Source organism: Mustela lutreola, chromosome 10, assembly GCF_030435805.1.
Source record: "Mustela lutreola isolate mMusLut2 chromosome 10, mMusLut2.pri, whole genome shotgun sequence".
In the NCBI taxonomy this organism is placed as follows: Eukaryota; Metazoa; Chordata; class Mammalia; order Carnivora; family Mustelidae; genus Mustela; species Mustela lutreola.
In genome coordinates this window covers 117,847,695-117,872,437 of record NC_081299.1, presented here as the reverse complement: position 1 = coordinate 117,872,437, position 24,743 = coordinate 117,847,695, and the positions used below count along the sequence as shown (strand labels likewise).

The following is a 24,743-nucleotide window of genomic DNA, read 5'->3' as shown; positions in this document are numbered from 1 at the left end:
ATAGATGAAGGGGTCCAGTGGTATAAACTTCCAGTTAATAAGATAAGCCTTGGGGATGTAATGTACATCATAGTGACTGTAGTAAATAATACTGTGTATTATTGTATATTAATTTTATTATTTTTTATTAGAAATATGTATTATTAGCCCCAGGGTTACAGGTCTGTGAATTGTCAGGCTTACACACTTCCCAGCACTCACTGTAGTACATACCTTCCCCAATGTCCACAACCCCACCACCCTCTCCCTACACCCCTCCCCCCAGCAACCCTCAGTTTGTTTTGTGAGATTAAGAGTCTCTTATGGTTTGTCTCCCTCCCAATCCAATCTTTTTTTTTTTTAAGATTTTATTTATTTATTGGACAGACAGAAATCACAAGTAGGCAGAGAGGCAGGCAGAGAGAGAGGAGAAAGCAGGATCCCCGTTGAGCAGAGAGCCCGATGTGGGGCTCAATTCCAGGACCGTGTGATCATGACCTGAGCCGAAGGCAGAGGCTTTAACCCACTGAGCCACCCAGGTGCCCCCCTCCAAATCCAATCTTGTTTCATTTTTCCTTCCCTACCCCCACACCCCCCACTTTGCCTCTCAAATTCCTCATATCAGGGAGATTGTATGATAATTATCTTTCTCTGATTATTTCACTCAGCATACCCTCTAGTTCCATCCAGGTCATTGCACATGGCAAGATTTCATTTCTTTTGATGGCTGCATAGTATATTATATATATATATATATATATATTTTAAGATTTTATTTATTTATTTGACATAGATCACAAGTAGGAAGAGAGGCAGGCAGAGAGAGAGGAGGAAACAGGCTCCCTGCTGAGGAGAGAGCCTGATGTGGGGCTCGATTCCAGGACCCTGGAATCATGACCTGAGCCGAAGGCAGAGGCCTTAACTCACTGAGCTACCCAGTGCCGTATATTATTATATATTTAAAGTTGCTAAAGCTTAAGAGTTCTTAGCACAAGAAAAAAATGTGTATGTTTGGTGATGGATGTTAACTAGTCTTAGGGTGATCATTTCACAACAGATAAAAATATGGAATTTTTATGTTGTACGCCTGAAACTAACATGTGTCCATTATATGTCAGTTTCTTTAAAAAGTAATTGATATTTTATTTTTTTAAAAATTATTTATTTATTAGACAGAGATCACAAGTAGGCAGAGAGGCAGGCAGAGAGAGAGACAGGGAAGCAGGCTCTCTGCTGAGCAGAAAGCCCAATGCGGGGCTTGAACCTATAACCCTGGGATCATGACCTGAGCTAACGACAGAGGCCTTAACCCACTGAACCAGCCAGGCACCCCAAAAGTAATTTATATTTTAAAGAGAAAGACTAGGGCACCTGGGTGTCTCAGTCAGTTAAGCATCTGCCTTCGGTTGAGATCTTGATTTCAGGGTCTTGGAATGAACCCTGGCATCAGGCTCCCAGCTCAGCAGAGAGCCGGCTTCTCCCTCTGCCCCTCCTCCCACTTGTTCTCTCCATCTCTCTCTCTCAAATAAATAAAATTAAAAAAAAAAAAAAAGTAAAGAGAAAGACCAAAGCAAAGTCTGGAAGGATGTTAATCGCTGTGTTAAATAGTGAAGAAAAATAAATATTAACAGTGCTTAACTGCAGAGCATTAGAGAGTGGGTGATTTTTTTTTCTCTCTCTTACATAAGTATTTCTTGGTTGGTTGAAAGTTTGACAGTGAACATTTTTTACTTTTAAAATTAAGAAGAAGGGGCGCCTGGGTGGCTCAGGGGGTTAAGCCTCTGCCTTCGGCTCAGGTCGTGATCTCAGGGTCCTGGGATCGAGCCCCACGCATCAGGCTCTCTGCTCAGCGAGGAGCCTGCTTCCCACTTCTCTCTCTCTGCCTGCCTCTCTCCCTACTTGCGGTCTCTCTCTCTGTGTCCAATAAATAAATAAAAACTTTAAAAAAAATAAAATTAAATTAAGAAGAAAAAGCTGTTTCTATTTTGAGAAGAGCCTCTTTGAAATGTATAATTAAAAGAAATAAAATGCCTGTAGAGTTAGGCAACTGGAGAGAATGGTCTTGGTGAGGGGCTCCCTTTCCCATAATCTTAGGAAGTGAGCAGACCCCCTGATGTCCCTGTGTGTGTTCCCCTGCAGTAATACAGCCTCTTATTCTTTCTCTGATCTTAATTTTTCTATGTAAAATGTGGTATCAGTGCAATCATTTTTTCTCTCTGGTTTGATTTTCAGGAAGATTTCGATGTTGATCACGTTGTGTCTGACTGTAGGAAGCGTGTCCAGCTGGAGGAACTAAGAGGAGATCTGGAACTCTACTATAAACTTTTAAAACAGCCATGGTTGAGCTCATCAACAAGGATTATGCAGATTTTGTCAACCTTTCCACAAACTTGGTAAACCTGAAATTCACAAGTCCTATACACACACACACACACACACACACATTTTCTCTCTCCTTCATATTTATTAAAAGGGCAGAGTTTTTAGAAACCTTTCAGTTGATTACCCCACCAACCCCACCAGAAACTTGGAGAAATTACCAATTTCATTAATAAAAGAACTAAACTTTTTGGAATACATTTTTTTGTTTGTTTTAGTTTTTATTCATTTAAGGTTGCTCTAGTTTGATTATGTTTCAAATTCATTAGTCAACAGTGAAAAGTAAAGGATAATAATACCCAAGGGGTTGTTTTATTAGTTGCTAAGTCCTGAAGTCTTCCTTGATTTAGACTAATTTGTAGGAGCAAATGTCCACCACTCTTACAATGTTTAATTTACTCCCAGGTATATCTGTTAGCCAGAGCTAGGTTGAGGGAACATTGGCCAATATTGATATTTTAAAAGTTTGGTTTTATAAAAATATAAGAATGATTTGCAGTGAGCTTATCAATTGTTTGTAAAAGCTGTTTAGAAATGTTGAATTTTGGGGCGCCTGGGTGGCTCAGTGGGTTAAGCCGCTGCCTTCGGCTCAGGTCATGATCTCAGGGTCCTGGGATCGAGTCCCACATCGGGCTCTCTGCTCAGCAGGGAGCCTGCTTCCTCCTCTCTCTCTGCCTGCCTCTCTGCCTACTTGTGATCTCTGTCTGTCAAATAAATAAATAAAATCTTAAAAAAAAAAAAAGAAATGTTGAATTTTGTTACTTGGCAGAAAAGTCTCCTTGTTGATGCTTCATTTTGTTTTAAATCTGTTTGTCCAGAGAAGCACAGAAAGTTGCAGCTTCGTGGGAATTTCAAGAAGCATTAAAATTAATGATGCACATTTGCTTTTGGGAAATATACCACTAAGATAAATATCCCAATAGGATTTAAAACCTAGAAAATTTTACTTCTGTTTAATTTCTATTTTTCTCAAGGCTTATAATAATGTTTAAGAGAGACGTAGCCCGTGCTCGCTTCGGCAGCACATATACTAAGAGAGACGTAGCCCGTCAGACTTTCACATCAGCTGGCTGAGTATCATCAATTACAGACAGAGAACTGTTTACCTTCTGTGAAAATTTTTCACATTCATTTAAAATGTCATCTAAAGGCAAATTGTTCTTAAGGAAACTTTCGTTTCTCATGACTTCCCTTATTTTTATAGTTCCATGTATTTCAACAGATTTTTTTCATATTCTATGAACAACATTAATGGCCAAATAACACTTCTGTTGTTTAGCTAGTTATGTAGCAAAATACGGTTGTGCCAAAAAAATAACTTAAATCTGGTACTGCTTTGATCGTTAAATAGATACGTCACTATTACTTCTTATCGTGATGTGTTTGTGCCAACCTGGTTTTGCCTTTAGGTTGGCATGGACAAAGCCCTCAATGAACTTTCTGTGCCTTTGGGACAGTTATGAGAAGTTCTGGTAAGTCCCCAATTAATGAAAACAGTCTGCTGTGACGCCTGTTGTCCTCGTCGGCTTTTCTCTAAGAATTCTTTTCATCTGTTAGTTTGGTGGTACTGGTGGTTGTATTTTAACGGTTCATGATTATAATATTCACCTTCAGAAGAGTTGTAAATGATTTTGTTTTTGCATATGCTAAAAACCTAAAAAAAATGTTCGATTTGAAGAAGACATATTCTCAGAGTAGACAACCTTAAAATGTCAGGGGAGAGGAAGCATATTTCCAAATTCAACTTATTAATGCCACTTTGGTCATATGTAAGTGGTTTCTAACTTACGAATGACTTGTATTTTAACAGTTTGTAATCTTGTAAATATCCCCCCCCACCCCACGTAATCTACATGTGGTTAGGTTCCTGGGCTGATCTACAAAAACTGTGTAATCCCTAATGGAACTGAAGGATAATATAAATAAAATGTAATACTTAATAAATGTTACATTTGCATGTTCTCTCAGAAAAATCTCTGTTGTGGGAATGGGACTCCCCACCTCTAAGCCATTGGGAATAGGAACTCCACCTGGGTGAACAGTGGAGGGGCAGTTGTGGCATCACTTCTAACAGAAAACTGTGCTGCCCTGTCTCCCCCCCCACCCCCCCCCGTCTGTGTCTGGTGCCCTGACTTACGGCCTCTGTCCGTTCTGATGCCCTGTCGTAAATTTGTCATAAACTGCACCATCCTTCCTTGTCTGTCTCCTCTAGCTTGAGTGGCCTCGTGCATCCCTCCGCTAAGACAGTGCCTGCATCCTAGAGAGAATATAAAGAGAACATAATTTAAGGGAAGACACAGTACATGGTTAGAACCAAGAAAAATGCGGAGTAATGGAAATATCAGTGCTGAGAAGCCTAGGGGAGGGGCAGGCAGGAAAGAGTTCGTGAAACAGGTAAAAATCTTGAGTTGTGCCTTGAGGTAGCCAATACTTTCCATGGTTTATGTCTCATTTGAATTTTACAAAATCTTGTTAAAGGTACTTTTCCTTGGAATGGAAGGGAATTTCGTGGTCCGCTGTTGGATTCCACACCAGCCGCTGTGGGGCTCTCCCACTGCCTCCTTGGTGTGCCTCTTCCTCCCGGGGCCTCATAGTGGTGTTGTTTCCCAAGCCTAGCCTTCCTTTGGCCTCCCACTCTTCTCTCCCTGGAGGCAGATTTGCTCTACTCACACAGCTCCCGTCCCACCTCACCCCCTGCCATCACTGTATCCCCTCCCTTTTCCATGGGCTGTTTTTATGGCCACTGTGGTCCTGCTCAGCCATAGGCCTGACCTGCCTTTCTGGTCCAAACTCTGAAGCTGTTCTGTGAGATTCTCAGACCTCTGAGGGATACGACTATATCTGTCTTTATTGTATCCCTGTGGGCTGCCACCATACTGACGTCCAGGAGGTGTTTCATAATGTTGATGGAGTGAATTAATTCACCTTCCTGTGGAATTTTTGTGATATGCCTACTTCATTCTAGTTGTTTCTGTTAACCTTTGTTTTGGCCCTAATTCCTAATTATCTCTTTATTCATTAGCTTCTGGACATGTTTCTCTACCTCTGTGCTCTGCCTTTTTCTGGTCTTCTGTTCTTCATTCTTGATTCCTGGTATTTCCATACCCACATTTCATCATCATGCATCAGTGCTTTGACATTCTCTCATTCTCCAAAATATGCAGAATCTAAAGACCTCATCTCAGTGAAGTTGGCCCTCCATTCCTATTTCTGCTTCTCTCCAGAAGGAAGCCTGCAGTGCACATGGCTGTATGCCTGTCTGACCCTGCCCCTGAGTGTGTGTGCACTTACATCTGCTCCCCATCCCCTCCCCACCTCGGCAGCTGTGTACACATGGCTTTCAGAGTCCGATTTGAGCCCCGTCGCATGTCCAGACTCTCCTGTACTTTGCTTCATATTATCTGTTCTCCATTCTAAGCCCCCTCATCCCCATAACTTTCACTGTATATATGTCATTCTTCTTCTGGCCATGCGACCCTGCCTTCGTGTCATTATGCCCCCAGATCATGAGTCCCCTCAACAGTAACTATGTCTGGTATATCATTTTTTTTTTTTGTCAATATCTGCATAGTACTGGAGCACAGGTATTAAGTTCTGTGGAATTGAATGAGATGTAGGAACTTGATGATGTGACAAAACAATGTCTGTAATACGTTTTATTTTTTATTCTTTTAAAGAGTCTCAGGTCATCAGTCAGTGAAGGAATTCGGGCAGTAGATGAACTAATGTGTAAACAACAGGACATAAGGAAGAAAAAGGTACCCTCCAGTAGATTTCTTATGCTGCATGCCAGTTGAAGCCCTCTCCCCTTTTCTCCACGAACTTGTCAGCACTATTCAGCTTTTTTTCAAAGCTCTCACGCATGTGCATTTTATGCATTACGTCATGTTATCTACCTGAAATAATAAGACAGAATTTCAGAGGTACCCACACAATCTCAAGATCACCCACTTTTTCCAGAACAAGAAACCGTGATAAATGTTGTCGGTGCAGCGCCTGACAGTTAACGACTGTATAAATTGTCAGCGACCCTGTAAAGAAAATAGTCCTATATTAGAGACTAGGGGAGAAGTGGGCTTTCCAAAGCAAACTCAGGATTCTGCCGTAGGTTTGTTGTTATTTTCTGATCCTGTGTTCTTTATGTTCTGGTGTTAACTTTAATTTTTTCAATTCCCAGTAGTTAGCATGTGATGTTGGCTTAGTTTCAGGTGTGTGAGACAGGCAACGGCTCTGTACATCTGAGGGCTCACCCCGGGAGTGTGCCCCTTAGTGCTATCTCCAGTTTCAAGTGTCCCCGATGTCATTCATGATCATAACGATGTAGGGGCACAGTGGGCATTGGGAGTCTGGGCTTCTGACTCTCGCCTGCTGCTCTGTACTATGTTTTCTATGTGTATTATTAGCATATTTGTTAAAATCTCAGTGGGGAGAAAGCCTGTTTGAGGGACCTTCTGTTTAATTCGCCTCTGGATCTCCTCACAGCTTTTGTCCAAAGAATGCTTGTCATGCGCTTCCAGACAAAACAGTAAGCTTTATGAGAGCAGGGTGTATTTCTTGCTTTATTTTCTCGTGCCCCCCCCACCCCCACCCCCTGTCGGAATGAATGTCGAGCTCCCAGGGGTGTTCAGGAACTATTTATTGAATGGATGACTTTGTATTTTTTTGTTCTTTAAGGATGAGAGTTTTCATAATGTCCCTCAACCTCTTTGATAATATTTGTAGTGTAAAAGGTCTTTAGTGATTTGGTGCTTGGCCATATAGGTATATGCACATGTAAACTGAGAGGATCAGTACGATCGGAAGCCAAAGTTAAAACATGAATAAAGGGCCATAAGAAAACAAATGGAGGGGAGCCTGGTGGCTCAGTTGGTTAAACGTCCGACTCTTGATTTTGGCTCAGGTCATGATCTCAGGGTCATGAGATTGAGCCCCACATTGAGCTCTATGCTCAGCAGGATGTGTACTCGAGATTCTCTCTCTCCCTCTGCCCCTCCCCTGCACGTGCACATGCAGTCTCTCTCTCTCTCAAATAAACAAATCTTTTTAAAAAAATAGGAAAGAAATGCCAATAGAAAGATTCAGGTTGGGGAAAAGAAGAAATAAGAGTATAGAATATGAGAAAGCAAAGTCTAGGGTTTTTTTTTTTTTTTCTATATAAACTTGCAATAGAATATGGAAGTATGCTTATTCTAGAACTAAGATTTGCATTCTTGAGAATTCTTTGTTTCATAGAAATATTCAAAATATAGCATGCCCTATATATTTGAAGTTAACTTTTGGTCTTATATTTTCCTGCATTTGGCATGGGAAATAAAGATGATTAAGAGTAAAGATGGTGACGTTTTTTCTTTGCTTAATTTTTATTTTTATAGATGTGTGTGTTGATGCTTATACAAGTTATTTGATCAGTTGAAAAGATTGAAAAAATCTTAAATTCACAAAGTTCTAAAGAAACCTCTGCACTAGAAGCAAGCAGGTAAGCATTTTTTTTTTTAACTAAGTAGCACATAAATTAATACTTCACATCCAGTCTAATTAGGCGGGGACGGCTTAGTTAGAATTCATTTCTAAACAAGAAGAAAATCCAGGTTTGTGGCTAGAATGTAGCTCCAGGAGAGTGGAGAGCATGAAATGGTGAAATCTATAACACGTTCCTATAAACCCTTTGGTTATAGACCACAGTTCCAACACGTCATTATGCTTGCAGTGGAAAAGTATATTTGGAACCACCTTCCCTGAGGACTAGCAAAGTCCTGTTGATCTTTAAGGCATACCTACCATTCATCTTGGTTTTTCTCCATCTCATTTTTTTTCCTAGACATGCCCAGAGTATTACCATTGATGTATTTTGCACCAGCATTATATTATTATGAAACAGTATAGGGCACATCCAGTTGAAATTTACAAACAGGAAAGAAAAAGCTTATGAAATAGGAAAAAGATGATGGCTCTCTTTGTTATACTGTGATTGTCTTGTTCCCTTCCTGGTGTGAATTTTCAATCAGCCAGGGTAGATGAGTGACTCAGAAAATGAGTAGTTAGGTCCTGTCAGCACCGTGAGACACACAGTGGTGCAGTGGGAGTAGCCCGGGCTGGTTCTGCACATACCAGCTGGGCTGCCTGCGTCAAGGTCGCATGGTGCCCTGCGTGCCCTGCGTGCTCTGTTATGTGAGGCTAACAGTCCCTCCCCCTGCAGGCGGAGTTAGGTTTCTAAATTTTAGGAATTAAGGTTTTAGATTTGGAAGGAACTTGAGAGACCATATGCTCCACATGTCTCATGATGGAGATTAAGAACGGACACATCCCAAAGGAAGCGATTCTCTGGTCCTAGGTCTCTGCCCCCTTTCACATCAAGGCATTCAACTAAGTGGTCAGCCTCCACTGTGCTTGTGTCTCTAGCCCGTTGCACTCGTGCTTCTGCCCTGTTCGTCCACACTTAGCAGACAGTCTGTACGCGGCCCTTCTGCAGCCCATGTGTCTCCAGCGGCTCTGCTTTGCTGCAGCCCTTGGCAGCACCTGCAGCCCCTCCGGCCATGTCCACGTTCGGCCCCTGGGGAGCTGGCCTTCCAGTGTTCTTCCCGTCTTTGCTGTTGCTGCTGTGCTCCTCGGATAGAAACACCTCAGTGAGCTCTGTGTCTACAATCCTGTCCCTTTGCAGCACTGTCCTTGATAAACAGATATTGTGCGCTTTCTTGCTCAGAATTACCTTGGAGGACTTTTTTCTCCAGAAGAGTAGCTCTGAGCTCTGGAGTCAGGAAAGCCAGAGCAGAGTCAGCGCACGGTAAATCCATCATGCTCTTCTAGGCCCAGAAATGCCGAGATAAGGATAAATAGGAAATGCGCATGGGATCAGTCAGTAGAGGTTGGGATTAGGCTTCTTCATTGGTCATGCCCAGCGCCTGCCTTCCCTCCACACCAGTTCTGATGCTCTGGGACGGAGCACACCGTGGCAGGTCTCCAGACATTTTTGGGTTTCCTTACAGTGTGTTTCCTCACTACCTGACTGCCCATCCTCAGATGTGGGATGCCTCATAGAGCCCAGCAGGGGCTTTGGGGTCTTTGTTGTGTTTTTTTTTTTTTTCTTTCACTGTTCGGCTTCCTTTTGAATGGGGTTGACACTTTCTAATGTGGGGGGCAAGAGGGAAGTGTATCCAGTCCACCTGATGGCAGATGCACTGTGAGTGATTTCTCACCAGCTCCAGGAGCACCGAGCTTGCTCTTTCTGCCGTTGGGTAAATGTAAACTTGGAGTCCGCTGCTCTGAGCGATTTCCCAGGTTGCTGCTAGGCGGTCAGTTTTAGCTGATTGAGGAGACAGCAGTAGTTGGTACTGGGGAGGTACTTGGGAGGGAGAATGAGGCAGGCAGAGAAGAGGGGGATTCGCGTATGAACGGTAGGACAGGGCAAGAGAGAGGAGGGGGTTAGAGAATGGGAGAAGAAGGGAGAAGAAGGGCACGAATGGGAGAGCCCGAGGAACGTGGTGGAAACATGCAGTTGTACCCACACTGACCTAAAATAGCTCCATCCCCTTGCCTGGGCCCTGTGGCCCGGGCCAGGCTGCATCGGTGGCTTCTATGACCTCCCCGCTCCTCACCCCTCGCACCTGGGGCCTGCTGCACAGACAGTTTGTCCTGAAAATTGATGGCGTGCAGGTGCAGGTGCCTGAGCGCTGTAAGGCATGGGGGGCGGTGGGGGTGGCAGGTTTTAACTTTGGGAATTACACTTCTCTAATTGTCTCTACTAGCCCTCTCTGGACTAGAGAGATTTTGGAGAGAATTGCCACAGAATTTAACCAGTTACAGTTTCATGCTGTTCAGAGCAAAGGCATGCCTCTTCTGGACAAAGTAAGACCAGTAAGTGTTGGTTTCGATTTTCAATTTGCTGTTTGCGAATTTCCTGGATGATTTTGATTTGACCTAGCATTGCCCCCTGATAATTGCTACTTTACAGGATTTTGAAGCTAGCTTTGAATTTTTTTTTTTCAGTATCTCCTGCTTGGGACCCTTCTTCCATTATGTCACACTAGATAGATTTTGTGTAAAGACACAAGCGTAGTCTCCAAACTATGCAAGTAAAATTAATTCTGAATTACATGTAACTTGACACATCATATGATGTAGTCGGAGTTCATTTATCCAAAGCCCTTGACTGGGTTTAAATGCACGTTTGTCAGATTTACTCCGTAGCTTAAGAGGCAAATAACTTTTTGTCATTCCGTAATTGTCTAAACTTCACTTTGATGAAGCCGACTTACTTTCAAAGAAATCATACGGAGGGGACGCCTCAGTGGCTCGGTCAGTTAAGCCACTGCCTCTGGCTTAGGTCATGATCCCAGGGTCCTGGGATCAAGTCCCACCTTGGGCTCCTTGTTTGGCAGGAAGCCTGCTTCTCTTTCTGCCTATGCCTCCTTATGTGCTTGTGCTCTCTCTCGACAAATAAATAAATAAAAACCTTTAAAAAAGAAAGAAAGAAAGAAAGCAATCATGGGGAGAAGAGATTCATTGTTATTCTCTAGGAAATGTTGGGATTTTAATCTTACATATATTCTGGTAGAATTAGAGGCTCGATTTATATATATAACACATATGTATATAAATTATACACATATATTGGAGCTTTTAGAAACTGTTGTGCCTGGACCTTCTTTCCTGGTCTCTCTGTTCTTGCAGCGTATAGCCCACATTACGGCCATGCTGCAGCAGTCCCTGGGAGGCCTGTTGCTAGAAGGGCTTCAGACTTCCAATGTGGACATCATACGGCACTGCCTCCGGACTTAAGCTACATTTGACAAGACACGGGATGCAGAGGCGTTCGTTGGTCAAGTACTGGTGAAACTGTACATGGATGAGGTTTGTGCTCCCATGCACCTCATTCCACAAACACAGAGCATCTAATCTGGCTTCGTTTCTTGACTGGGTGCGAGAGAGCTCAGGGCTCTTCCTTGAAGATGCTCTTAGTTCCTGCTCTTCTGGATGTAAGAAAAGGTTGGTCCCGCTTGGAGCCCATCAGCATGGCAGGAATCAGGCATGCGCTCTTTTCTCTTCCAGTGATGCCATAACTCAGGGATCATCTTAATTTAGTAGGGGTGAGGGACTTGCCTCGGAAGAAGGTACGGATCAGAACATTTTCAGGCCAATTTCCATTTCCATAAGTTATATGTTAATGAAGTTGCTGAAAAGCGTGACCCCACCAAGGCGCCCGTGCCCACTGGAGGAGCTGGAAGACAGCTCTGTGCGCAGGGAAAGTCTGTGAGGGGAGGCGTCTTCGCAGAATTGATGTGGCTTAAGTCTTGAAGACCATGGGGGAGTTTGCCAGGCTAGGAAGGTGGGAGGGAGGGAATATTCAAAGATAAAGGGCTTTGAAGGGCGAGTTAGCGGGGTAGTACCTTAAGTCCGGAACTTGGTTACCCAGTGTTCTTGACCTATAAGGATACAGTTAAATATAGGGAGTCAGTGTATCCTGCCTCTGAGCAGCCGGAGTATGGGCTGCACCATGTGAGACCACCAGCAATCAGCAGCTTCCAACGTAGAGAGCATTGGTTTCATCTAGTTCAGGCTGACAGAAGTTATGAAGCCAGTCTCAGCGTTTGAGGGCTTTCTTCCAGTCACCTGCCAGTGCGAGTGTTCTTTCTGTCCGGTAAGTATAAAGCTACCCACCATGACTTCAGGATGAAAGGCTTCCAGTTTTAAAACGAGACAGTATCCCAGTGATAGAAGTGAAATTGAAGGATTAATTTCAGTAATCTTCTCAGCTTCATTAAGACTACTAAAAGTAAATGATCTGTCAGTTCTTTGTATGTATCCTATTATAGTTCATAGCTCTCTCTGTGGGGGTGAAAAAGATTACATTATTCTTTGTCACTAAGTGAAAATATTTTAGTTGTTTAATTTATGCCCTTTTCATTGAACTGAATCTAATATGCTAAATTAGGGAAGTACTTTACGTTTCCGTGTCGTTAAGTGAACTGTGGCCACGTTTGTATTTTAAGTTTGTATGCTTGTCATTCACCTCCTCCAACTCAGCCTCACCAAAAAAATAAAATACTAAAGCAAAATAAGATGTGTTTTCTTCCATCACTTTCCATCTCAGCCCTTCCCTGTTCTGGAGACGGTAGAGGATAAGGCCAGGGTGAAGATGGTACAGAGCTGTTGTCTGCAGATACAGTATTTTGCTTTTAAGCTCAGAAGGGAAGCAAATGAGTGTGTGTGATGTTTTAGCTTCAGGCCAGTCTCTGTCCCTCAGCCTCTGTGTCCCCCAGGGTTGGAGCAGTATTCCCAAATCCCGGGACCTAGATTTTCATGCCATTGTTACTTACCTCCTGTTTAGAAAGCATACTGAGTGGGGAGGAGGAAGAACGAAGTGCATTTGTAAGGTTTACTCGATTCTTTTCTCTGTAGTGTATAGTTCATACTTCTCTTTTAGGTGCTTTAAAAACAAACAAAAACACAAACAAACAAACAAACAAATAAAATAAAACGCTCTTCCTTCTGCTAGGTGATTGTAGAGCAGATCGTTGAGTCTCATCCGGACGGCCTGAAGATCATGTATGCTAATAAGCTCCTGGAGTTCGTTCCTCACCACTGCCGCCTTCTTCGAGAGGTCACAGGAGGAGCCATCTCAAGGTGACGTAAAATGCTGTGTATGCACCTGAGCTCAGTTTAGTGACCACCTGTCACCTCCTCATGTGCCGCTGATCCCTGGCTGTCCTGTCTGACCCGGGAACGTGGGAACGTGTGCTCTTCCCTATTTGTTACCAGTGCTGTGAGGCAGGTGTCGCTTGCCTGGGTTTACAGGGAAGGGAATGAAGAGTGTGGACGAATCTCAACGGTGACATTTGTGTGACTCCAGAGCCTCTGCTTTTCTCTTGTCTATACTTTCTCCTTAACCAGGTTCAAAATCAGAATTGGTTTCCTTCCATTATTGTGATGTCATCATCGGTCTAGAAATACCAATTCATTTTAATTCAACATGTTTTATACTGATGGCAATTAAAGTCATGTTCGGTTTTCCCTCCCTCTCTTATTTCATTTCCATGGCTTTCCATTTCTGTTTCATGAATATCCCATTACCTTCCACCATCTCCGTCATCCCAGTCCAGACCTTTGTCGCCTTTTGTTCGAGGGTAGCGGGCTCTCCCCACCTGGTCTCCCAGCTCCACCTGTCCCTCTTCATTGCAGCCTTCAGCTGTCCCACCTGCCCAGAGCTCTGCAGCCTTCCTGAGTCGCTCGTGGCTTCTCATCGCCCACAGAGGAGCATCCAGTCTTCCTGCGCAACCTGTGACCCTTGGTGCTGGAGTCCTAGTGGTTCTCCGCTGTAGAACTTTTTACTGTGGAACTTTCCCCCATACCACTATGGGTCTTGGCCAGACAGGAGCGCTTGACCTTCCCTAACACACCTGGTACAGAAGATCCCTGACTTCACCTTGGTTCAGTTTATGGTTTTTTGACTTTTTATAATAGTGCAGAAGTGATATGCATTTAGTTTGGATCTTTTCCCAGGCTGGCGATCTACAGTAGGGTCCTCTTTTGTAATGCTGGGCAGGGGCAGCGAGCACAGCCCCCAGGCAAACCACGTGATCACGAGGGTCAGCAACCAACACACTTGAACCGTCCTGTTCTGGCTTTCAGTGCACTGTTCAGTAAGTTACATGAGATACCAGACATTTTATTGTGAAATAGGCTTTGTGTTAGAGGATTTTGCCCAATTGTGCAATACTGTAAGTTTCTCAACACATTTAAGTTAGGCGGGGCTAAGCTCTGATGTTCAGTCGCTTAGGTGTTTTCCATGCATTTTCAACTAAAGAGATTTCCAGCTGAACAATGGGTTTATTAGAAGCCGAGGCCGTCATAAGCTGAGGAACATCTGTCTATACTGTGCGCCTCTGTGTTTTCCTTCATTGCTTCCTGTCTCATATCCCTTTGTCTTTCTGTTGATCTGTCACTCCACATGAAGCTCCAGTCAAATACAACTTCTTTTGTTTTTAGGTTATTTATTTATTTACTTATTAGAGAAAGCATAAGCAGAGGGGGAGGCAAGGAGTATAGCAAGCTCCCCACTGAGCAGGGAGCCCAATGTGGGACTCGATCCCAGGACCCTGAGATCATGAACTGAGCCACCCAAGCGCCCCCAGGCTATGGTTATTTCAAGAAAAAGTCCTATTTGTGAATTCTTCATCTAGTGAAGATGAATTAAAATCAGAAAGTCAACTCTGCCACCTTTAAAAACCCAGGAACAAAAAAAAATTCCACGACCAGGTATAACCCTATACAATTTTTAAATTGGAGAACGACTTTGACCAATAAACCAGGGCTTAGTTCATGAGACTATGTCAATGAGCTTATACCATCCCATGTCCTCGTCAAACCCTCATGTCTGGGAGATGGAGGGACATCTTCATCTTCAGAGCTACTATTAGTGAAAAAGGTGGAGACAATACTGACTGAGTCCCTCCTTCAGCAGGAGAGCCAAAAACACCTTGCCCCTCCATAATCCCAAATGAAAATAAACATCTCAGGGCACCTGGGTGGGTTAAGCTTCTGCCTTTGGCTGGGATCGAGCCCCACGTCGGGCTCTTTGCTCAGCGGGGAGCCCACTTCCCTCCTTCTCTCTCTGCCTGCCTCTCTGCCTACTTGTGATCTCTGTCTGTCAAATAAATAAAATAAATAAAATCTTTAAAAAAGAAAAGAAAAGAAACATCTCATTTTACTAGTGTGCAGCAGTGACTATGCAGGAGAAATTATTATTATATTATTATTATTATTAAATGATATTATTATTATTATTATTGTACCATATTGTTAACCTTTTGAATTCGGACACCTAAAATTTTTAATAAAATATGAAGGCCTTTTTTTTTTAAGATTTTATTTATTTGAAAGACAGAGATCACAAGTAGGCAGAGAGGCAAGCAGAGAGAGGACGAAGCAGGCTCCCCACTGAACAGAGAATCCGATGCGGGGCTTGATCCCAGGACCCTGGGATCATGACCTGGGCTGAATGCAAGAGGCTTTAGCCCACTGAGCCACAAAGGCGCCCCATGAAGGCTTTTTTTTGTTTTTTTAAAGATTTTACCTATTAATTTGACAGAGAGATCACAAGTAGGCAGAGAGGCAGGCAGAGAGAGAGAGAGGAGGAAGCAGGCTCCCCGCTGAGCAGAGAGCCCGACGTGGGACTCGATCCCAGGACCCTGGGATCATGACCTGGGCTGAAGGCAAGAGGCTTTAGCCCACTGAGCCACCCAGGTGCCCCATGAAGGTTTTTTTTTAAAGAAAAAAAACTTCAGACTATATCTTTATCCTAGAAGTTCCCCCTACAACTGGCTTCTGTCTTGGCCAACATTTAGCCATTCAGATAAAGTCCGTATTTAGTGCTTCGTGTGTATGCATGTGTAAAATAAGAGGACAGTCATAAATCTTTAAGATTGTGTATAATAACCGTGAAATAAGGATTCTTGATACACAAGGTCTCGCCTGGGGAAAACAGTTGGAGAACAGTATGCAGTTTTCAAATGACGGAGAGGAAATACGCATTCGGTTATGAGAAAGGGAAGGAGAACAAGACCAAATATTAATAAAAGGGAAAAAAGCATTTTCTGCCATCTTTCCGTGCCATAGTAACAGTGTGAACAAATGTCCCACAGATCTCCTAAAGAACATTAACACTGCTGAAAGGGGGGGCGAAGGCCAGGTTCTTAGGAGGCCCTGCACCAAAGTCATCGTCCCGTTTCCTCACTGTGATGACGAAGCATGAGTACATTGGCAAATTTGAAATTATTGATGACCACAGAGCTGGGAAAACTGCTGTGAACCTCACGGGCAAGTTAAACAAGTGTGGCATGACCAGCCCTAGACTTGTATAACTGAAAGATCTAGAAAAGTGGCAGAATATTTCCATCCCCTCAGTTTGGTTTCACTGCATGGAAAAATTCTTCTGGCATCATGCACCATGAAGAAGGAAGAATCCAGGCAGGAGGGAAAATCCTGGGATTCCTTTTTCCTAGAAATATAATATACATGGCACGTGAAAAAAAAAGGAAAATAAATTACAGTCAACTAATGTTGACAAGGGTGCCAAACAATTCAATGGGGGTAAGAACAGTATTTTACTCCCAAGCAGCCACATGCAAATAATGAAACAGGAGTCCTGCCTCACACCATACAGAGAAAATAACCCAAAATGCATCAAAGACATAAATGTAAGCATTAAAATGATAAAGTTCGAGATGCCTGGGTAGCTCAGTTGGTTGGACGGCTGCCTTCTCCTCAGGTAATGATCCCGGAGTTCCCGGATCGAGTCCTGCATCAGGCTCCAAGCTCCACGGGGAGTCTGCTTCTCCCTCTGACCTTCTCCTCACTCATGCTCTCTCTCATTGTCTCATTCTCAAATAAATAAAATCTTTTAAAAAATAAAAATAAAGTAAAATGATAAAGTTTTCAGAAGAAAACACAAAGGTAAATGTTAGTGGTCTTGAATCTAACAACGGCTCCTCAGCCAAACACCAAAGTCAAGCAACTTAAAAAAAAAATAAACAAATAAATGGGACTCAACCAAAATATCCCAGTTTTGTGCTTCCAAGGACCCCATTGACAAAGTCAAAAGACAAGCCACAAATGGAAGAAAATATTTGCAGGTCATATATAAGGAACATGCCTTCAGACTGTGTGAAGAATTCTTACAACTCAAATAAAAAGACAACCAAGTTAAGAAATGAGCAAAGAGGGGTGCCTGGGTGGCTCAGCGGGTTAAGCTGCTGCCTTCGGCTCAGGTCATGAACTCGGAGTCCTGGGATCGATCCCCGCGTCAGGCTCTCTGCTCAGCAGGGAGCCTGCTTCTTTCTCTCTGCCTGCCTCTCTGCCTGCTTGTGATCTCTCTCAAATAAATAAATAAAATCTTTAAAAAAAAACGAGCAAAGAACTTGAATATACATTTCTCCAATATTCAAATGTATACATTAATATATAAATGTATATATAAATATATTTTACATTATCATATATTTATATAAACATTTATGTAAATATATTTACATTCTTAAATATGTATTTAAATATAAATAAAATATGAAATATATATATTTAAAGATACATATAAGGTATATATAAAATATATGGGACAATAAGCACGTGAAAATATGCTCAACATCACTAATCATTCGGGAAATGCAAATCAAAACCATGGTGAGATACCACCTCCCACCCTCATGGATGGCTACTATCAAAAAACCCAAAAGCAGGTGTTGGAAGGATGTGAAGAGCTGGAACCTGTAAATTGCTGGTGGGCTTGGAAAATAGCGCAGCCACATTAGAAATGGTTTAGTAGCTCCTCAAAATGCAGAACACAGAGTTGCCATATGACACACCAATATCACTCCTGTGTATAGAGCCAAGAAAAAAACTATGCTCACACCAAAACTTGTGCATGAAGGTTTAGGGTTTATTCGTAATAGTGAAAAGGTGAGAACAACCCAGATGTTCATCAACTGATGAACAGATAAATAAAATGTGATCCACCCAGCCAGTGGAATATTATTCAGCTTTGAAAAGGAATAGAATTTTGATATGTGCCACGACACAGAGGAGCCTTGAAAACATTCTGCTGATTGAGAGAAGTCAGTCACAGAAGACCACATACTGCATAATTTGATTTATATGGAATTTCCAGAATAGCTAAATCTACAGAGACCGAAAGTAGATTAGCGGTTGCCTAAGACTGGTGGTGATGGCTAAAGTTTTCTTTTGAGGATGATGAAAATGTGTAGGTAGTTCAGTATAGTATAGTTAACTATAGTGAAAGCCATTAAATTGTCCACATTAGATGGTGAGTGGTATGGCCTGTGAATTATATCTCAATTAAGCTGTCATCGAAAAATGCAAAGAACTTCTATATTTATCAAGTAGAAAAAGAATGAACTTGATTAAAAACATCAAAAATGGGGAAAATAAAAACAAACAAAATAAGATGGAAGGAATAAAATCATGACTGTTTATCATTAATTTAAATGTGTACAGACTGACTTTTTCTATTAAAGCACCTATCAGGGGGTTACAGATCCACGCTGTTCAAGAAACATACTTAAAATGCAAAAGGGATTGAGAATGTATCAGGTGAGGAGATACCATGCAAAAGAGAAAGCCGGAATGGCAAAATTCATCGCAGACAAGTTGGGTCTAAAGTTATAGGTACTAAGATGAAGAGGGACATTTTTAAAGGCAGAGTTTGGAAAGAAGATGTAAAAGGTATAAGCAGGTATATATCTAACAACATAATACCTAAAGACTCTAAAAATGCAATAACAAGGTAAAATTTTAGCTTTTCAAATGGGAGTATCTACTAGAAGGAGGGAAAAACAAGGACACAACAGAAAATAGACATCCTGGGGCGCCTGGATGGCTCCGTGGGTTAAAGCCTCTGCCTTCGGCTCAGGTCATGATCCCAGGGTCCTAGGATCGAGCCCCACATCGGGCTCTCTGCTCCGCGGGGAGCCTGCTTCCTCCTCTCTCTCACTCTCTGCCTGCCTCTCTGCCTACTTGTGATCTCTGTCTGTCAAATAAATAAATAGAATCTTTAAAAAAAAAAAAAGAAAATAGACATCCTTATTTCCCTCGGAAAACATTTCTTTCTTACACCTAAGGAAAGCCATATTTGTAAAGATTAATTGCATACTAGGCAACAAAGGAAACCTTTACAAGCCTTCCAAATTAAAGATTTAAAGAACAGTTCTTTGATCACAATCCAGTAGAATCAGAATTAGATAACCTGGTAAAAAAAATTGAAACTACATACAAGTGAAGAAATACAGTCTTCAGTCAAAGAAGAAATCATAAGACGACTGAAGAAAATCTTGAAAGCAATGGAAAGGAGATTATTTCATAACAAAACTTACAGAAGACACCAGAAGTTATACTCTAAGGAGACTTTAGTGTCAAATGTCATCAATTTCAAACATTTTTTTGAATAAAAGAAACTACTCATTACCCATCAGAAAAGGGCAGCTCAATCAAAAGAAAGGAAGTAATTATAATAAAGATAAATTTTTTAACTAATAAAAAATATGAGGGACAAATAAACTCAAAGTTGTTTTTATGAAAGACTAATGAAATAATAAAAAAAAAACTTCACATGCCCTATTTAGGATAAGAGAGGGGGAAGATGGGGTGTGGGAGGAGGTGGGGAGAGAGGGAAGGGGAATGGGGAAAGGGGGGTTTCAGGGAGGAGGGGACAGAGAGAGGGAGAGAGTTGCAAAACAGATAAGGGTTGGGAACAGAGATATAAAAGCAATTGCATAATATAAAAGAATCACTAAACTGCAAGGCACTTTATACTAATCAATTTGATAACCTAGAAGAAACGATGATTTCCTAGGAAAACAAAATCATCCAAATGATTCAAGAATGGAAAATTCAGATGAGTTCCAAGATCAGACAGGTTTGCAGCTGGATAACTGTCATTCTACTGTTAAATGGCAACAGGCAATTAAACAATAATAAGTCAATTCACTTGATGACGCTGAGCACAATTTTAATACCCAAACCTGAGAGGGAGGAACGGGGAAGCTATTAACAAATCTGGCTTAGGACAGATTAGTTAACAGAAACTGAACTAATGTTAGCAAATAACAGAAGTCAGGCACCTATCAAAGGACTATATCCTGAGACCAACTTGGATTCATTCCAGGAAAATAAAGGGAGCTCAAGACCAGAAAATCAATAAGATTTACCTCATCACTAAATTAACTGTGAAAAAACTCTTAAGACCATAGCAATAAATGCATTTGATAAAAAATAAAGGCACCTGATAAAAGGTGAGCAGCCATTCTTTATAAAAATGAAGATATAAACAGAAGGACGTTATGCAGGAGGGATTCTTAACCGGGAAGCACTAGATCAAGAGGTAGATAAAATGAGCCCATATTTGTCAAACAGTGACAGAGCCCCATGCGTGTGTGGATAGAGTCGAATGAGCTCATGGATGAGCACCAGGCTGTCAACAGGTATTATAGGGACAAAGGCAGCGGTGAGGAGAGGAGAGTCTTAACAACAGGGAAGAAGGTAAAAGGAGGATTGCAGTTAAAAATGGTGCATGATACAAACACATGCAAATAAGACCGGATATTTTCCCGTATATAGTTTTTTAAAACCCTGCACACATTACTGGAACTACCAACTCTTTCAGCTCCGCAGCCCTCGCGTGCTTTTCCAGTACCAGGATGCAGGGGTAGATCCTCCGTTGGTGAAATCCTATGTCATTGTACTCCTAAAGGGACAGGTGAAACAGCGCAGGGGCTGGAGGTCGGAAATCAGGCATCGCTGCGCCCACCCCAGCTCCCTGCTCGCCCAGCCCCCACTCTGAAGCAGCGGGCACTTGGAGCTGTTAAGAAGCAGGGATCTGAGCAGTTCTCTGGTTTCCCCTGGAGCCATCTGCATCCATCATATTTCCCACAGCTCTCCCTGAGTGTTGGTGCTGGCTCCCCCCGAGTGTTCCCTTAACTCCTAGCACACCCTTCTTATGAGAGCACCTAGTACTCCCCGTCACAGTGCTCTGTCTGTCACATGCATCCATTGATCCACTTTGTGCTGGTTGAGGGCTGGAGCCCCCTCCTGTTAACTCCTCAAGTCCGTTTCTAATGCAGCAGCACCTGGCACTTAAGCACCCTGTCAGTACCTGCCAAATGAATGAAATGTACTCAAAACATAGTATGAAGTCTGCGTTTTGAAACTCCTTTTTGGAGCCATTTGCTATCATTTTCCCAGGCAATTTAAAAAATTTCCAGCCTTGCTGCCAATAACCTGAAGGGGTAAAGGAATGCCGGCGTGCCCCATGGGACATGTCACTCTGGATGGTCCTTCGGCAGCAGGGACTTTGATCGCGCTCTTCCAAACCCAGCAGGATGGTGGAATGGGTACGTGGCTGAGTGCCTCCAGGGTCTGACCCTGTGTGACAACACCCGGTGCCTGCAGCTGCCCTCTGGAAGGTGTTGCTTTTGCGGCAGAGCCGGAGGGCACCAAGCGTGTGTCTGTCTCCAAAGTCCTGGGCACCACATCACAATGCCTTCCTGAGAAGCAGAATCAAGGACAGTTGCTGATCTTCATTCCTTCCCACCAAAGGTATCTCATACACCATCTTTGGAAGTTGGAGCCAGGGGGCGCCTAGGTGGCTCAGTCGGTTAAGTGTCTGCCTTCAGCTTAGGTCATGATCCCAGGGTCCTGGGATCGAGTCCCACACATTTGCCTCCCTGCTCAGCGGAAAGCCTGCTTCTCCTTCTCCCTCTGCCATTCCCCCCACTTGTGCTTTCTGGCTCTCTGTGTGTCAAATAAGTGAATAAAATCTTTTTAAAAAGCTTGGGCCATACTCTTTAGCCATTCTACTTTCCCTGGGGTAATTTGCCACCTCCCTGAATTTACCTGCATCTTTCCCAAAATCTACTTATCTTCCAGCCTTCGTGACCATAATGAGTCTATAAATTTTCAATAGACAGTGTGAACTTACACTTGCTAATCTTTGCATAACATGCACCTCTTTCGATCTCAAAGAAAAGCTTCTCACCGCAATGGTCTCTAATCTACAATTAGGTTCTGTTCTGGGATCCCACTGGAATTCTACACGCCTGTCCCCTAAGATGCCATAAATTGTGGTCCAGTTTCCCAGCCAGCCAAGGAAAGCACATGGAAAATCTTGCTGAAGTATGAGTAAGAGCCAACGAAAGGGAACATATTTATCTGCCTCGAATGCTGGGACCTGAGGAAAGCAAGTTTTATTACAGACAAATCAGGAAGAAGGTGCAGATTGCTTTTTATGTCACTCTGGAGTGGAGGTCTGCCATTGATCATTAAGGCCATTTCCTGCAACGCACTCACCAAAGTGATACTCACTTCGGAGTGGACAAAACTTAGGAAATGGCCAAGGGGAGCTCTGCTTACACTTTACACTCTCAGCATTTATTTGTATTAATTTCTTTATAGGGCAGTATAGAAACATGAGACCACATTGAAAAAGCAAAGCTTGTCATCCTGTGGCCTTGGGTCAAGAATAGAGATAGTGCTGCTCATGTCAGTTTCAACCTCCAGTGGCCAAGGGTTTGATCTGATGCTCTTTCAAGTTTTCCCCATAGCCTTTCTCAAGCTCAATGGCCAATGATCCCACAGGAGGAGATTTTAGGGCCCTCTCAAACTTCTGTTTCGCTATCTCTCCCCAGCCTGCTTCCTCTGCAAAAGTCACCACTTTGCCTGTGCATCTACCACCTCTTAGAGCTTTTGGAATCAGCCACGAATTGCAGTGCTGATTCCTTCCATGACCACATATTGTTTACAGGAAAACTCTTCTTCGTTATGCCTTGCCAGTCAGAGTGACGGTTTCATCCGCAACCTGGACCAGGTTCGGGAATGTTCTACACATAAATGTGAGCAAATGTCTTCTGTATTGAGAGACATGTACATTCTGTAAATGGACTCTATTGAAAAACCAATACATAGGGTACACTTGTGTCCTGACCCAGCTGGAAGGAGGCACTTTATTTCCATCTTTCAGAAAATTGGTGTAACACATTGATTTTCATAACAAAGAAAGCAGTTTTGTGTCCTCTACCAAAAGACTGTCATAGTAAGCAATAAATTGCCTCTTTGGAGCGAACAAATTAATAAGATATTTTCTAAATTTCAAAATAACAAAGACAGAACGATGTCTGTAATGCTAAGTGCATCCCCTTAGTTGCAGGACATTGTGTCATGGGCCACCTGAGCAATGACACATGGCGGCCGGTAGTCTGATTCACCTGGCAACCTGTTAAAAGAAAGTCTTGCACATGACAAGGTTTCAATAAGTCACTGACAAGATGGCCAGGAAGCCAGCCTTAGCTGGCTTTTTCAGGTGTCCAGACATCTAGTCAACCTACCTCACCAACTCATCACCATGCTTACTGGAGTAAACCCAATCTCTTCCTTCCCCCCTGGAGATGGGAGAAGAGCCACTCACATGTTTGTATGGAATCCTCATTCCCCCTCGCTCTGTCCCCACAGAAATAAATAAACAAAGCTTTATGTCACCCAGAAGTTCCTGGGTCAAATTACACAACTTGGACAATTTTGGGTCACTACAGCCTTTTGTTTTTCTCTCCACCTTAAGCCTTCTGGGTGACCAACAGCTATCTAAAACTCATGTTGCTGCCATATGCTGTTGTTCTGCTTCATCTTCCCAGTAAAGTTCAGTATTTTTCCCTAAAGTTTGGTTTATCAGTATCTCCAGCGTCTATCTCCAGCTAGGTCATGATCCCAGGTCCTGGGAGCAAGTCCCACTCTAGACTTCCTGCTCTGCGGGAAGCCTGCTTCTGCCTCTGCCTCCCATCTCTTATGAATAAAAAAAGAAAATCTTTTAAAAAATTTAAAAAAACCATTTCTATCTTCCCACTTTTAAAGATTAATTCTAGGAATTATTGCTATAATTCCAAGTGTCCTATCTCTTTCTTAAAAAGTCTACTCCAGGGCACCTGGGTGTCTCAGTTGATTAAATGTCTGACTCAAAATTTTGGCTCAAGTCATGATCTCAGGGTCATGGGATTGAGCCCTAGTGAGGCCTCTGTGCTCAATGGGGAGTTTGCTTCTCTCCTTTTCCCTTTGCCCCACCCCCCTACTCACATGTGCACACACATGCTGTCTCTCTCTCTCAATAAATAAATAAACAAATATTTAAAAAGTCTTCTCCAAAGGGAGTTTGGGAAATAGTCCAGTAAGGGGCTGGAAGAAAATATTATAAGTTTTATTCATATTTCATGTCATCCATTTAACTGTTTAGCTTTTGCATATCATTTATAATGTGCATAATAATTTAGAGTAGTAGAGTCTATAATTTATCAAAAATTTGCTTAAATTGGTGGTATGTACGCAAATATTTTTGTATGTATGTATGTATGTATTTACGTATTTATTTATTTTTGTGAAAGAGAGGTGCACAGTAATAAAAGGAGATCACTGCTCCAGGGACCCAGATATTTCCCCAAATCCTGTTTCCTTCCATTCCCTCTGGGCTTCATTAGAACCCCTTAACACCAATCTTGTCCCTAAAACACGCCCTCTGCAGCACCAAGTTCGAATGCTTAACTTGGGCCATCACTGCAGGCTGTACCGGGATGACCTTAGGGAAAAGGGTGGTGGGTCTCACGAGTTAGCTGTGTCACCTCTATGAACAGTCCTTTGTTCTGAACAGCTAGTGCAGCCCACGTTTGCAATCACAGGCTCTGGCACCAGAGTGGGCGTAGAGCCCAGCTGGCCCCTCAGTAGCAATATGGCATTGGGAAAGTTGTGTCATTTCTGGCCCAGACTTAAGGCTCATCCATAACGTGGAGGAGAAGACAGTGTGACCCTCAGTGGGCTGTTGGAAGGATCACGAGATGGTTCGA

General features: G+C 42.7%; 1 protein-coding gene across 7 annotated transcripts in view; it reads left to right on the top strand.

Annotated features, from left to right (window-relative positions):
* LOC131810314 (conserved oligomeric Golgi complex subunit 2-like) overlaps nucleotides 1-24,743 on the top strand; it is a 58,077-nt gene that overhangs the window by 17,742 nt on the left and 15,592 nt on the right. For 2 of the 7 annotated variants that reach the window (XR_009345535.1, XR_009345531.1), the window contains exons 2-8: nucleotides 2,212-2,372; nucleotides 3,768-3,830; nucleotides 6,036-6,116; nucleotides 7,731-7,834; nucleotides 10,101-10,209; nucleotides 11,026-11,205; nucleotides 12,851-12,978. Coding sequence is in view for 2 of the 7 variants with exons in the window: in XM_059138088.1 (XP_058994071.1) it covers nucleotides 2,212-2,372; nucleotides 3,768-3,834 (228 nt within the window). In the remaining 5 variants the exon portion in view is untranslated. Of the gene's footprint in view, nucleotides 1-2,211; nucleotides 2,373-3,767; nucleotides 4,303-6,035; nucleotides 6,256-7,730; nucleotides 7,835-10,100; nucleotides 10,210-11,025; nucleotides 11,206-12,850; nucleotides 12,979-13,533; nucleotides 14,348-24,743 lie in introns of those variants that run through there. The other 5 variants (XR_009345534.1, XR_009345533.1, XR_009345532.1 and 2 more) reach the window with 5 other exon arrangements.